The 16,610-nt window shown below is 38.1% G+C and overlaps 1 protein-coding gene across 1 annotated transcript in view; it reads right to left on the bottom strand.

The window, feature by feature from the left end:
- Positions 1 to 9,202: 9,202 nt before the first annotated feature.
- Positions 9,203 to 16,610, bottom strand: part of LOC131902702 (vomeronasal type-2 receptor 116-like) — a 30,740-nt gene continuing 23,332 nt past the window's right edge. The window contains exons 3-6 of the mRNA XM_059253707.1: positions 15,695 to 16,501; positions 14,788 to 15,003; positions 12,528 to 12,651; positions 9,203 to 10,131 (exon numbers count right to left, since the gene is read on the bottom strand). Of these exons, the coding sequence (XP_059109690.1) occupies positions 9,203 to 10,131; positions 12,528 to 12,651; positions 14,788 to 15,003; positions 15,695 to 16,501 (2,076 nt within the window). The remainder of the gene's footprint in view (positions 10,132 to 12,527; positions 12,652 to 14,787; positions 15,004 to 15,694; positions 16,502 to 16,610) is intronic.

The following is a 16,610-nucleotide window of genomic DNA, read 5'->3' on the forward strand; positions in this document are numbered from 1 at the left end:
TGAGCCTATTGCTTTAAACTGCAGCCTTCTAAGCCTGAAACGCACTGGCGCTGTGGCTGCTGGTTCCGCCCACTTCAGCTTCCCAACATGGTGGTAGTACGTTTTCCACCAGCTCTGGGAGCCATCAACTCTCAGAAATAGTGGGTCTATGCTTCTATCAAAGCAGTGTGTAGGCCAGAAACCTCTTTTTTTTTTTTGTTTTGTACTAGCAAAGGCTAAATCCACCACACAGCTTAATGTGCCACTTGCAGAGGCCTCATTCCCGCCATACTGCAGGTCGAGCATGTACGCCAGGAACCCGCCATAGTAGCTCAAACACGCAGGCTGCCGCTAGCTTAAAAGAGACAACTAGGAGCTGTTTTTAGCTCCATTTTAGAATCTTTTTACTCAGGTTTTAGGTGGAAACTCTTGCCAACACGTTGGACGCCATTTGTAGCTAGAGTTTTCCTACCTGGCCCGCAGTCAGGGCAAATCTCTCTCACCTGCCAGTCCCACAACCACTCAGACCCAACAAAGTAAACACAGAGACTTATATTGGTTACAAACTGTATGGCCGTGGCAGGCTTCTTGCTAACTGTTTTTACAGTTTAAATTAATCCATTTCTATTAATCTATACCTTGCCACATGGTTCGTGGCTTACCGGCATCTTCACATGCGGCTTGTCATGGTGGCGGCTGGCAGTGTCTCTCTCTCAGCCTTCCACTTCCCAGAATTCTTCTCCTTGTCCCGCCTATACTTCCTGCCTAGCCAATGGCCAATCAGTGATTTATTTACTGACCAATCAGCAACACACTTGACATACAGACCATCCCACAGCATAGCTAGATTTGCTTCCCAGACCAAATACAATCTACTTGCCTGACTGATTCTCTCAGCAGAGATTTTTAGTCAGTGTACACTTCATAACATCCTGAAATTTCTGAAATTCAGCATCAAGGAAAGGGAAACATCTTAACTGTGAAATAAAGGTCTGTGGCTGTGACCTCATGTCCCTTCTGAACTGCAGTTTTCATTTCACCTACAGAGGCAATGACAGCTCTTGCTTTGGGAGTCAACAACTTTTCACAAACTTTATTTGATAGGTAATTACTTATCTAAAAGCAGATCATGAAATTCTTGTCAAGTGTCTCCAAAGAGACAGTGTTTGGAGAGGCTTTTCAAATTCTTATGATCCCTGAAGGACAATAGCAACAGAGGACCCAGAGAATATGAAGGTCTCATGTGTGGGAATGTTGCAAAGAGATTTGTGTGTCTTACTCCCCTCCATCCTTCTCTGTATTCTTCTCCACAAAGTGAAGTTCATTTTTAGTGATCAGATTCCAGTGTTGTCCAATGTAACCACATTTGCTTCTCCATAGTCAGGAATCCAGGGATGTCCACTCAAGTGTCTGTATTAGGAAAAACACAATGTCATAATCTGAACTAGAAATGATTGCAATCTTTTATAAAACTGCTTACAAATTAAATGGAATTATGATAAGGAAATAAGCTAGGAAAAACTATAAATATCACCATAACAATGACAGAAACTCTGAACACAGCCCACTTATCAAGGAATTTACATGAAACTATCTATCACAAATTAAATTAACTGTAATTTTATAATAGTACACATTTACAAGGCTACATTTTTAATATAAAAATCATTTTGTGCAACTAGAACAATACACCATGAATTTGAAGAAAAATTTTGAACATTAGTATTTTGCAGTTAGTGAAGAAAAAGAGAAGTTAGAGGCTTAACATTTGCCTTCTGGCTAGGAGAAATCCTTCTTTGAGTGTTTAAGAACAACAGAGATATGAGAATGCAAGCTCCATACAAGACAACTTCCCTTCTGATTCACCTGTGGGCCTTTAGTTGCCAGAAGTCTCTGAATTTAAATAATTCACTTTAATAAGTCACAGATATAGAAAACTGTTCTGTGCATGGTCACTGTTTGTTACATGGAAGATGTGTGGATTTGAAGGAGAAAGATCCTCCATTGCCTCAGGAATTTGAACACTTGTTGCTCACTTGTTCGTGCTTTTTTGGGAAGATTGGATGGGGCACTCTTCCTGGAGAAAGAATATACTGGGGAGGGATTTGATATTAACAGGCTTGTATATTCCAGTTGGTTGTCTCTGCTTCCTACTTCAAATTGAATGTGAGCACTCAGCTTCCTGCTCCTGATGCCATGCCTGTTGCTTTCTGCTCTGCTACCCAACCATGATGAACAGTCCATCTGGATACCAAGGCCCAAACTTACTCGACCTTCTGTAAGTTGTTTCCAGTTATAGTGTCTTATGATAGCAACAGGAAAGTAACTAATGTGTAAATTGTTACCAGAGAGTGGGATGGTGCTGTGAAGACTCTGACCATGTTTCTTTTTGGAGGAATGTGAAAAAGTTTGGAACTCTGGATTAGAGAAGCAGTTGAGGACTGTAAGCAGAGCTTAATGGACTGCTCAACTTGCTATTTGGAAAACTGTTTTGCTGAGAGCAAAGTGAACTTTGAAGACTGGCTTAAGATATTCCAGAATGAATCATGGAGTTTAATATCAACTGTGTTAAAAATCATTTTTGTGACATATGACAAACTTTATTTATTGCCACATCCTGAGAGTTTATATGATGCAGAATTTTAGAGTGACTAGTTAATTTATTTTGCACAGGAAATTTAAATACAGTATAACACTGACTCTACAGAATCCTACTTACTGATAATTCTTATGCTGGTCTACAGTGAAAAACAGCATGTTGGGCAGAATGAAATGTGAAGTATATGGTTTTGAAGTCAAAGAATACAAGGAAGATTAACACTCCAGCCATAGCTACATCCCAAAGATATGCTGTAATTGTTCAGATTAATGCCATTGAAAGAGGTCTCCTGATCCTTAGATGACCTGTGAGAAGTTTGTTCTTAGGGAAAAGCACTAACAACCTAAGTTTCCAGAATGTCTAAGGAGAAAGCTTAAGATGTTGCTTGCTCATAAAATGTAATTCCATTAAAATACCAAAGATGTTGCAATGAGGTCGGTGGTGTTAAGGGTGCATCTCAAACTGGATGTCTGATATGGTATTGTCTCACTTGTAGTACTATATTTGGAGGCCTGGCAAATCCAAGAGCAAGTGGATCACTGAGTCTTCCTATTGAAGTTTGAGAGCCATTGAAGACATGCAGTGTGTATCATAAATTCCCTGGGATGCCATGAGAATCCATTAGCTGTGAGAGTGGAGGCTGTATTGCAGTATATAACACAAGATGTTCAACATGCCAGATTGTTGATATACTGAGCAAACAGAGACACATATGGAGAGTAGACCTAACCATAGACAGATATGTGTGTTGTGTTCAAATATTGGAGTTGTGTAGTGATTTAAGTCTTTTCACCCTAAAGTCCCAGACACTAAATATGGACTGTGGTGATATATTGTGCATCTAATAAACCTTGCCTGAATATCAGAAAAGCAGAGAAAGCTACAGCCATCACTACTTACCACCTCTTCAGCCTGAAAGAGCCTCAGCCAATTGGCTTCTAGTTGAATCAGCTCCTTCAGCCGAAAAGGCCTCAGTTGAAAAAGCTTTCAGTTCCTGTCTCGTCACACTTTGTATACCTTTCTCCACCCAGCAATTAAAGACACGTGTGCTTCTCAACTACTTGGACTAAAAGTGTGTGCCACCACTGCAAGGCTCTGTTTCTCTCCTAGGCTGAATCAATCTCATACAGTCCAGGATGGCTTTGAAATCACAAAGATCCAGACAGATCTCTTCCTCCCTAGCACTAGGATTAAAGGTGTGTGCCACCACTGCCTGACCTCTATGTTTAACCTAGTGGCTTGTTCTGTTCTTTGATCTTCAGGTAAATTTTTTTAAGGTACACAATATATCACGACAACAATCTTTGGTGATATCCCTGCTGAGTTTCTGTATTGTTTTGATGTAGTATTTCCTTTCCATGTGCTCATTTCATTCTGGGAACTGAAATGCATATTCTCTACCAGTCTGTGTTGGAAGCATTAATGAGGTTTGCTTGTATAGGGGAATCAGAGTTAAGAAATTGCCTTGAGTCTCAGAAGAAATATTAGATGTTGGATTTTGAACTATGATATCACTTCTACAGTTGTACAAAATGCATTTTGTATTATAAGACGTCCATGGTCCTGTGTAGAAGAAAAGTAGTCTAGTTGTTTGACTGATAAATGTGTTGTATGGGCTGAGGCATGTTAACATTTAGTTGGTAGTTGACTCTGATCTGCATGGAGTGTGTGAAACATTTCAGTAGTGCGCCCTCTATGGAGTGAGTATTTACTAAGGGTAGGTTGTGAGAATTTATAACATTATCACACTGTCATTTCCCACCCTTTGCTTCCTGTGTGGATACTAATGTGATCGCTTGGACTACTATCTGGACCATGCTTCTTCCTCCTTTATGCCCAAATGAAACATTTCGTTTATAAGTGAGCTTCATTGTGGCATTTTACTATAGCAATAAAAAGTTGCCTATACAAACATGCTGCTCTCCTCCCCAAATCCCTTTATTTCACTGTGGTCATTTGTGTTCACTATTACTTTCACTCATCTTAGCCCAATGGATTTTACAGATATGGTTTGAATAAAATTCCCCCACACAACCAGAGTTTGAATACCTGGTTCCAAACTGATGGAATCATTTAAGGAGGATCTGGAGATTTTGGGAGATAGAATCTACTTGGAAGAAGTAGAGTATTTGTAGGCAGGTCTTTGCAGGAAGTGTCTTGAATATTCAGTGTTTGGAAATTAGTGAATAGACTTAAAATCTAAAAATTTAAGGTGCACCCTCTGTCCACTAAACACACTTCCATGTTGAAAGGTTGAAGCTAAGAGAGAATCAGTGAGCTAGAGTCTGAAAAAGGATCCCTTCTGTTCATCTTGCTGCCCTCAGTCCCCAGATCTCCCTGAGATTCAATAATTCACTAAAATAAGTTGGAAACAGAATATTGTACTTATGGTTACAGCTAATCACAGTAAAGATATCTTCATTAAAATAAGCCAAAGAATGAAGCCAATGAAGCAGGATTCTGAAAAGAACATAGTCATGTTTTGTGAGTTAAAGTTTCTTGTCCTGGTAGACATGTGATATACCAATGAGCTAACTGTTGGAAAATAATTTGAATGGAATGGAAATATACCACACAGCAAAAGGTAGAATAAATGAAGAAATCTTCAGCATTTAAAATTGCAAGAACAGAAATGCACCAGTAGAGAGGTCTGATCTGGTGTCCACCTACCAGGGGTCACACCAGTAAAGAGGACTTACACTCCCTCTCCCAACAGCTATCAAATTCTAAAGCTCCTCAGCTAGATGTGCAAATTCACGCCCACTTGTCCCAGTCTATTTTGGGATTGCTTCAAGCTTGAGCTTGCAATGTCTTCTTTAAGCTGTCACTTGATATATTTCACATATTCATATGGCCATTTATCTGTAAAACATTGTTTCCTTGGTGGCATCAAAAGCCTCTCTCTAATAATCTTTCCACTCACACTTTAGAGAAAATTGATAAGTCTAAGTGGGCATATTTGATATGTATGTCCCAATTATGGTTCAGTACTCTGTAGTTCTTATTCTTTGAACATTCATCACTTTGTGGGAGTCCCTAGGTTAATTGCCATGCACTTCAAAAAGTCATGTAGAAAGATTAAGAGAGATTGTGACCTACCTTTTTTTTTTTAGCAGTAACTCATTAGAAATCACTGCAATATCTCCATTTAGCAGAATTTCAACATTCTTGCTTTGGGAGTCAACAATTTTTCACAAACTTTATTTGATAGGTAAATACCAAAGCTGATCATGAAATTCTTGTCAGTGTCTCCAAAGAGACAGTGTTTGGAGAGGCTCTTAAAATTCTCATGATCCCTGAAGGACAATAGCAACACAGGACCCTGTAGCTAGAGTTTTTCTGCCTGGCCCAGTCAGGACAAATCTCTCTCACCTGCCAGTCCCACAGCCACTCAGACCCAACCAAGTAAACACAGAGACTTATATTGCTTACAAACTGTATGGCCGTGGCAGGCTTCTTGCTAACTGTTCTTACAGCTTAAATTAATCCATTTGTATAAATCTATACCTTGCCATGTGGCTCCTGGCTTACCAGCATCTTCACATGCTGTTTGTCATCATGGCGGCCGGCAGTGTCTCTGACTCACTTCCCAGCTTTATTCTCCTCCTTGTCCCACCTATACTTCCTGCCTGGCCACTGGCCAATCAGTGACTTATTTATTGACCAATCAGCAACACACTTGACATACAGACCATCCCACAGCAGAACCCAGAGAATATGAAGGTCTCATGTGTGGGAATGTTGCAAAGAGATTTGTGTGTCTTACTCCCCTCCATCCTTCTCTGTATTCTTATCAACAAAGTGAAGTTGATTATCTATGATCAGATTCCAGTGTTGTCCAATGCAATCACACTTGCCCAATAATAGACAGAAATCCAGGGATGTACTCTCAAGGGTCTGTATTATGAAAAACACAATGTCATGATCTGCACTAGAAATGATTACAATCTTGCAATCTTTATAAATATACTTATAAATTAAATGGAATTATGATAAGGAAATATGCTAGGAAAAACTATAAATATCACCATAACAATGACAGAAACACTGAGCACAGCCCACTTATCAAGGAATTTACATGGAACTGTTTTCCAGAAATGAAATCAACTGGGTTCTTTAAATAGTACATAATACAAGGCTACAATTTCAATATACAGTCACTTGGTGCAACTAGAACAATACACCATGAATTTTGATGAAAAATTAGGAACATTAATATTTTGCAATTAGTGAAGAAAAAGAGAAGTTAGAGGCTTAACATTTGCCTTCTGGCTAGGAGAAATCCTTCTTTGAGTGTTTAAGAACTACAGAGATATGAGAACTGTAAAGTCCACACAAGACAACTTCCTTTCTGATTCACCTGTGGGCCTTCAGTTGCCAGAAGTCTCTGAATTTAAATAATTCACTTCAATAAGTTACAGATATAGAAAACTGTTCTGTGCATGGTCACTGTTTGTTACATGGAAGATGTGTTGATTTGAATGTGAAATATCCCCCATTGCCTCAGGAATTTGAACACTTGTTGCTCACTTGTTCCTGCTGTTTAGGGAGGATTGGATAGGGCATCCTTCCTGGAGAAAGCACTAGGGAGGGATTTGATATTAACAGCACTGTGTATTTTCAATTGTCTGTCTTGTGTTCCTGCTACTTTTGAAGATGTGAACACTCAGATTCTACAAGTACATTACTACAAATGAAAAATGATAACTTAGTAAAGTATCTTGAGGGCTTTATAAACCAGTTGATATTCATGTGCAAATCTTGTGTATTGAAAACTGAATATATAATGAAATTAATATCTATAAATACATCTCTTGAAGTGTTTACCTTAATTGATTAAAGGACAAGATAAAATTATATTATAAACCACTTTAAAATTTCAAAAATTAGATACCTGTCCAGGCCTTTCCACCCCAGGCTGAGAGTAAAGAAGGGAAGCCTGCCCAGTGCCATGAAGACTGTGTGGGAGACAAAGACCTACATGCCTGCCTGGGGTTCTCTGCCCTGGTCCTGATGGAGACACCACTGACCTACCTGGCACCATCAGGGTCTATTAAGGTGAGCAAATATAGGGTGGAGTATGGAAGAGAGAGAAACAAAATGGTTCATGTCATGTGGAAAGAGACAGATCCAAAGAGGTGAAGGCAGTGAGGAGTGGGTTGAGATGGATGGCATGCTTGCCACCTCTGGTGATCTCTGGGCCTGGGCTCCTTCCAAGGGCCATATCTGCACCCAGGGCCCTGACTTAGCTATGGTCTGTGTTGATGTCAGTGGCTTCTGTTATCACCAAAGGCAGAGAGGATAGATCTGCACTGAGTTGGCCCTGCCCCTCACTGGCTACAGCACTAGGGAGAATTGACCCTGCTCCTCATCTGTCATATGGTGGCCTGAATGAAAGGCAGATGCCCTCCCCTGTCCTTCCCCCACCACCTCTGGCAGGTAGGAGAGCTGACCCTGATATAAGGAGAACTGGTAAGCTGGCCAAGTACCTCACTGATGGCAGCACTCAGGGGAGTAGGCCTTGTACCTCCCCTTGGCAAAATGATAGAACTGACCCTAGTGGTATAGGTATGGCTGAGCTCCAAGGGAAGGTGTTAGAGAAGAAGAACCAGCCCCACCCATTGCTGCTTTCTGCATATGGTGAACTTGTTGGGGATGTGCTGGAGAACTCAACCTGGTATTGAGGATGAGGGAGAGATGGTGGGCTGAACAACCCAGCAAACATCCAGGTCCAGAACAAGAGCTATGAGTTGACCCATCACAACATCCACCCCATCTATGTCTGCTGGAGCACTCAAAGGGGGCAGTTAGGCAGACCTAAAGTTGCAGGAAATCCATGGCACAGGACAATAACAGGATACACAAAAAGAGTCTCAGTGAAGGCCCAGAATCAATACTGTAGCAGAAACCAGAGACCTCAAACTAGACCAATGACTCATTTCAATTAAAATTTGCAATTAAGTCATACAAACTAAAGGGTATATTGTGTGATTCACTGTGTCACACTACAGCTTCCATCATGAGATTTTCTTTTCTCTCAAAATTTAATTTTGTTATATCTTGAGGGGTTTCAAGGTCAGAGGTTAGATATAAAGGAATGGGGAAAGAGTGGGATTGAGATGCATTCTATGAAATCCACAAGAAAAACCAATAAAAAATTAAATAAATAAAAAAATAAACGTGACTAATTCAAGCAAAGAAGAGAATAGGCATGGAGTTCACAAGAAAATCAAAATGACTTCATGAGAATTAATGATCTATTTTAAAGGATGATATAAATTTTAAACATGGAACAAATGTGGTTCACACATTCTTAAGCTCAGAACAGTGAAGGAGGAAATAGTTAGATCTCTATGAGCTCAAAATATCATGATCTTCATAGAAATGTCTAGGCAAATACACATGCATAGTGAGGTCCTGTACACAGAAAAAAAACCACCTGGATTTCATATATAAAAGTCAGTGGCTCCATTTCAAGAAGACACTCATACAATTGGATGAAGAAATAATTGCCCATAGAATCAAACTGGTACTTTAATTCTATAATACACTATTAGAATGCTATTGTATATTATTTAATATTTCTACTTATTTTTTAACATAGGAAGTAGGTATATTTTTAAACTAGTTTTTGAGAGTATTACTTCTTCTGGAATGGTTTGTTTCCCTCATATAATGAAGTGAGTTTTTATCTGGTCGTAACAAGATAATATAGCACTTTGGGGCAAAGATGAAGCCAAGAAGTGCTGCACTAGAAGCCAAGATAGAGAAGACTTCCATAGCCACCATGACATTTCCCTTGGTGCTGTGGTAGACAGGGAGGAAGGTGACCCAAACACAGAAGAACACCAGCATGCTGAAGGACAGGAATTTTGCTTCATTGAAAGTGTCAGGCAGATTTCTGGACAAGAAGGCCATGATGTAACTCCCAAGTGCCAAGAAGCAGAGATATCCCAGGACACAATGGAAAGCAATAGCTGAGCCCTTATTGCATACGATGATGATGTGTCCATATTCTGCATGAGCATCTTGGTCAATGAAGGGTGGAGAGGTTGCTAGCCAGATTCCACAGAGAACAATTTGGATGAGGGAACATATGGGAATGATGAAGTTTGGGGCCCTTGATACTATTAACCATCTCATCACTCTCCCTGGAAAAGTGACCCTGAAGGCAATAATCACAGTAATAGCTTTGGCCAAGACAGTGGCAAGAGCCACAGTGAATGAAACTCCAAATATGGTCTGCTGCAGGATACAGGTAATAGTGTTGGGATGACCAATGAAGAGCAAGGGACAGAGGAAACAGATAGTGAGTGTGATGAGCAAGGTGTAACTGAGAGACCGGTTATTTGCCTTCACAATGGGAGTATCTTTGTGCTTTACAAAGACTCCAAGAACCACAGTTGTGAGTGCAGAGAAGCACAGGGCTATGCTGGTGAAAATGATCCCCAATGGGTCTTCATGAGCTAGAAAACTGACAACTTTCTGGAGACATTGATTCTTCTCCTTGTTGGCAAAATGATTTTCTGGACACTTCACACACTGATCCACATCTGGAAAGAAAGCAATGATTGTGAATCTATGATGATGTGATCCCTCTTCTCTTAATTGTTTTTCTATTACCTGCTCATTAAGCTGTTACTTAAGTCACCTTGCTATTTTCCTCTAGGCAAATAAATAAGTACTCTAGTGAAATTTTTGTCATTATATTTGGTGGAAAGCATATATTGTCACAGTAGGAGAACTATTAAATAGTTTTAGGTTTTCAAAAGACACATTTCTTATACTCTGTTCTTGAAAAAATTGAAATCCTTCTTGAACAAAAATAAATGCACATTGAGCTATGTGTCATATTTTTTATTTCAATGATTTTTTTTTAGTATTTCTTGAAAACTGAAGTCATTGCCAGATTTCAATTTTATATCATTGGTAAACTTTATTAACATATTTTCAATTTTATTTTTTAGTAGAATGAAATTTGTTTTTAAAAACTTTTCAATATTTTCATGTTTTGTTAAGCTGTCTTGACATGTTAATAAACTGCTTTTCAGAGTTTACTATCAGGGTAATCTCTCAGATTCTGTTATTTCTGTCATTCCTTCTTGGAGTTGTTTCTTTTCTGGTGGTTTTCTCCTTTGTATTGAATGTTTTAGGCAACATAACTACATCTCTTACTAAAGGCTCATGATATACTATATAAACATTGTTTACATAGAAGTAACATTTCTCCTTTGTGAGAGAATTGGCTTATTGTGCAACATTCAATCAGTAATATTTTCAATTTTGCATTGCTTAACATATTTTTGATATGAACATTGTTGTAAAGTATGAATATGAAACAGAAAACCTGAAGAATTGTGTGTAGGTGAGTGGCACTCCTTATATAAATACACACACACACAGTTGGGGATACAGTCCATTATATATCAAATGTGGTAATTTATAGAAGAGAGTGCAAAGATTTAAGACTGTGATGCAGTGGAACACTGAAAAGAAACAGTGGTATCAAGACACAGCCATACATTTGCAGATAAATATAGTTGTGAAAGCATGTACATAACCTTTGTAATTTTAGGTCACAAAAGAACACACCATGAAGATGAGGTTGTCATAAAGTTCCACAATTATCTGAGGAGACACTGGAATTTCATATCTGCTAAAAGAAGAAGAGTCCGTATTCTTTAAGAATGTGACTTCTGATGGTAATATCATGCTCCACTGCAAGTTGCACACACAAGAGTGTTTGGGCAGCACAAGTTAGAATTGATGTTTGTTTGTTGGTTTGTTTTGTGAGAGGATAAGTAGGGAGTTAGAAAGGTAGGGGTAGATCTGGAAGCATTTCTAGGGTAGAAATATGATCGAAATATGTAGTACAAAATTCTATAAGAAATAAAATCACCACTTAAAGAATTTCAGATTTGATATGTTATAGATCAACTGTGTTGACAGATGTGGACATACTGATGTTAACAATTTTTTTTTTTACCACAGAAGGCATCAAAATGTGTTCATGACATACTCCTGTAAATGGAGATTCTGTGGCCCATTCCAGGCCTTGGATCATGGTATGTATCTTCATTTCACACTATTCTGAGTGTTCTGAAGTTATTGTTTCACATACTGTTAAATGGAGCATGATAATAAGGTAGTAATCCTACTCATTTAGGAAATTTGAATTTTTTAGCTATATTGGATAGCACATATGTATATAAAATCAAACACAAATTTCCAATCTCTTGATTTGTATAAAAGATTGAGCTAGGAAGAATAATTATTAGATGAAATAAATCAAAGATTTATGTGAGTCCTAAATGTGATTGAAATATAGTGTGGAAAGCATCAAGTTTGATACTTTAAAATTATGTGTTAAATTGCATTGTGAAATAAAACACATTATTATATGCAGAAGAAATTTGTTTCTTCAGTAAACAACTTATGCAGTGGGTCACAATCCTAAACCATGTATAAAATTCAATGCCTAGCATTTGCTGTTTCAAGAGGACTATAATAAACTGTGACATTTTATTTGCTAAAAATAAGAAAAAAATTGTCTTTGACTTCTTGCCAGATATTTCCCTTTTTATGATTACAATTCTTTTTTAATTTTTTAAAAAATTTATTCTGTGTCTTGTATCTTGATCTCATCCTTCTCCATCCCTTTGCATCTGCCATTTGCCCTAGAACTCTCCAATAAAACAAAATGCAAGAGAAAAAATGAAAAAGAAAGGGAAAACATTAAAATCTTTGCATGGAAGCTGCAGTGCAACCCAACAAGTCACATCATATACCCCTTTGTCCATACATCTCTACTTGCTAGTGTTCAGTGCAAAAAGTCATTGGTCTGGTTTGAGGTCCCTGGTCTCCACTATATGATCAATGATTTTTACTTGCTTAGGTATTGTAGACTTCTGTAAGGAAGTAGGAAAATTCTCTGTAAACGCACATTTACCTGTCTCATTGGAAATCTCATTGTCTGGACAAGGAGTGCAATCATAGCAGCAAACAGCCTTGCCCTCCAGCCCAGCTTTTCTGAATCCAGACCCACAGCTCTTACTGCACATAGAATGAGGAATCTGGGAAGAACAAAGGAAAGGTTTTGAAAGGCTTAAGATTTTATAGGAAACTGGGAAATACAGAAGTTTTAAATATTATACAACTAATTTACTTACAATTATGTCTATAAATGAATGTGGTTTTAAAAGAATGAGTGGAACACGAATCTTAAATGGTATTATTAATAAAAAAAAAACCTGGAGCCAGGTATTGGGGTGAATGCTGAAAGATCAGAGAAACAGAACAAGTCATAGCCAACCTCACCTTGCCAGCTCCTCAGCTGATCTTGCTTCCTCAAACTGAAAGCCTCTGAATCCTCACTGGAATGGATCTCAGCTGAACTGTACAAAAGCCTCTAGTTCCTGCTTCTCATACCTTATATACCTTTCTGCTTCCTGCCATCACTTCCTGGGATTAAAGGCATGTATACCTTTCTCTGCCCAGATATCACTTCCTTCCTAGTGATGGGATTAAAGGCATGTGTGCTTCTCAAATACTTGGTAGCAAAGGCATGAGAGCTCAAGTACTGGGATTAAAGGTATGTACCACCATACCTGGCTCTGTTCCCAGTGTGGCCTTGAACTCACAGAGATCCAGACCGATCTCTGCCTCCTGAGTGATAGGATTAAAGGAGTATGTGCTACCACTGTCTGGCCTCTATGTCTAATCTAGTGGCTGTTCTGTTCTCTGACCTCTAGATAAGTTTATTAGGGTACACAGTATATCAACCACAACTGAGCCCATCAAAAAGGCCCATGTGTTTACAGATTGAACAGGAGATTATCACAGCGTTGGAGGTTATGGAAACTTAATGAGGTAGAGACAAGTATAAGGAAGTTGGGTCATTGGGTACATGACATAGAAAAGGAAGAGATCCTTCTAAACTGAACTTCTCTCTGGACTTACTGATTATTAGGTTTAGCAACTATTACTTTCACTACAATTGTGTGTTTTAGTTATTAAATTGATGGACATTTGAAATATTCTGGAAACAAACCTTTGCACATTTCTGTGAGGGGTTTTATAGAGTAATTTGCCTATGGTGAAAGAGCCACTAAGGAAGTAAATATTACCACGTCATTGGCTGTTGTCCCAAATGAATAAAATGTAGAAAGATTGAGTAGCAGCATTCATTACTACCTAAATACTGACTATTAATATGATGCTGTTATTCACCTAATGCTTCTACAATCTTGCATTTCCAAAGATAATGAACTGTGCCTTCAAACTGTCATCCAAGCGAAGTGTTTCCTTATGTTATTTTAATTACTTGCTCTTTTGCACCAGCCAGACAAGTAAATGACACATACATGCAAACCATGATATTCTCTCTTTCCAGGGGCCTAAATGGAAAAGGATAACTGTTTGAAGATGAAACTTCTAAGCACAGAATCAAAAAAAACCTGTCAGTGTCTAGAGGCAGTGAATGAAATGTGACAGAGACCCTATGTGGTGGTTTGGAGGGAAAAATGTCCCTCAGAATCATAGGTATTTAAATATTTATTTTCTGATTGTTGTCATTATTTGAGCAGTTATTGAAACTGTATTAGGTACAGATTTGCTGGAGGAATTGTGTCATTGGAGTGGACTTTAAAACATTAATAAACCATACCCTAATTCTAGTTTTCTTTTCCTACTACCTGTGTATGGATGGAGACATTTACTCTTAGGTACTTACTCCTCTTTCCTTGGTGCTACTTGTCATGCCTCATGTATGTAATGCACTCTCATACCACCAGAACCATAACTGAAATTAAGCTCTACCAAGTCATGTTTGGTCATGGTATTTGATCACAGCAACAAACTGCCACTATTATACTTTTCCAGAATGAAAATCACTAAACACATACTTTCTCTAAGACATTGGACCGGGCAACATTTTAGGCCTTGAGATTCCCTCTTAACAGATGTCCCACGTTTTTGTCCTGTTGACATAAACTAACTCATACACAAACATTAACAAAAATAATTAAAGTGAAATACTTCCATTCATCAGAATTAAGGCATGAGAAAACAAACCTATTGGTAGTAGCTTTTTATTTCTTACAGGTAATTTCATAGTGATAGGCTTTGAGTGAGAAATAAAAAATTATGACAATGGGAAATATATTTGTTTTCACAGTAAATTGAAAGCATTGAACTAATAGGTAGCCCACCTCTGAAAATGTTTCTGGCCATTTTATCATTTGCTCATGTAAAGACAACTGTTGATGTTGGGGAGTAGTTGGGATAAAGGTTCCTACTTTCACCTTTAGTCTAAGACCCTTTGGAAAATTCCAAAAGTTGAGAATGTCATACTCTGCATCATAATTCTGATTCCAATCTAAACCCATGTTGTGTTCCACATTAATCTTCCTCAGGAAGTGGTGAAGCTGAAAGGAATGAACTGTGTTAAAGTGCATGCTAGACATAGATAAAAACTTTTATAGTGTTTCTTTCATTATTTTTAATCTCTGATGTAAAACATAACATTAATATATTTATCAATGAGTCAATGGTAGCCTCGGTGAGTGGGATTCCATTCTGCTTTTGAATGGGCAGATACCTTCAAGAAATAAACTTTGACCAAGCTCAAGTAAGGAATCAGTGACTGTTGAATAAGACAAACTTCAACTTGAAAAACTAGCCAAACACGTTTACTTTTGGAGTATATTCAGAATTTCAGTATGAAAAGTGAGAGAGTACTGATGACTAAAGGGTGTTTAAAAGCTTCATTTATGTGTTAATATAATGTTATAATGAGCTGTGTTATTATTTATCTTAAGGATCCACTTCCATGATTACATTTTGAAGAAACATGTAGAAGAATTCTGAATTTTGTGAGAAGATTGTGAAATTATTTGTGATATAAACTAGATATTGACTAATCAAAATTCCTCCTTGCCAATTGCACCCCATTCCTCAGCAATGGATCTGCATTAATCTCTGAGAATATGAAAATCTATATATTCTCCTGTGCTTTTTAACATGATATATTGAAAGCTACAATAGCTAAATTGGTACCTTAGTGAATGTTCAAACTGTAACATAGCTGATGTTCCAGCATAATGGAATGTATATTACCTGCCATGGGAAAAACTCAATTGTGTTCCCATTTTCATTTGGCTGTAATTGTACTTGCTGAAGACTTATCTCATGGAGACTGTGGGCCACAGCATACACGGCATTGTATATATTGTAACTCTCTTCACTCATGGCCATGTTAAAAATGTGCCTAGGCAAGAATTCCAATGAAGCGTTGGGTTGGCAGGTCTCTACAAGTTGACAATCAAGCTCAGAAAATGGGCATTTGAAGAACAAAAACCACAATTTAGGAAGGTAGTTGTCTTCTGGGTATTTATATGGATTAACTGTTTTAATAAAATTGGTAAACTCAAACATCTCCTCATGGTGGTGTTCAAAAATGAGACTCCCATGGAAAGAGTCTATCATGAAATAATCAGCATGGTTGGTAACATCCCATTGAGAGTTTAAAACCCAGACTTTCTGTGTCAAAAACTGTTGCCCTAGATTTCGCATTAAACCTTGTAGAGAATCAATGTCACCATAAATAATGATGACATTGGCAAATGATTCCTGAATCACTCCCAGATTTTTCCAAAATTTGTTGGAAAATAAAGTCCAGGTGCTGGGGATCATTTCTACAAAAGCTGTGCATATTCTACTACTCTCCATCTTTTCTCTTAAATCTGATAGCATCTGTATCCCTCTGTGGTCATCTGGGAGTAGTAGACCAACCCAGGTCCAGTGGAAATGCAGCATCAAAGAGACAATGGCAAGTGACAGAAATGTGTCTTTGGGGGCCATCTGGTAGACAGAAGAAAACTGACCTTGGTTGCTCAACATTTTATCAAAAGGCCCAAAAGTAAGCTGAAGAGAAAATAGAATAGGAAACAAGAGAAAGAACACTGGCATGATACATAATCTCAATAAAAAGCAACTAGTGGTCAGTTTGAAGTTATATTCATTCTTATTTTAA

This window comes from Peromyscus eremicus, chromosome 1, assembly GCF_949786415.1.
Source record: "Peromyscus eremicus chromosome 1, PerEre_H2_v1, whole genome shotgun sequence".
Lineage (NCBI taxonomy): Eukaryota > Metazoa > Chordata > Mammalia > Rodentia > Cricetidae > Peromyscus > Peromyscus eremicus.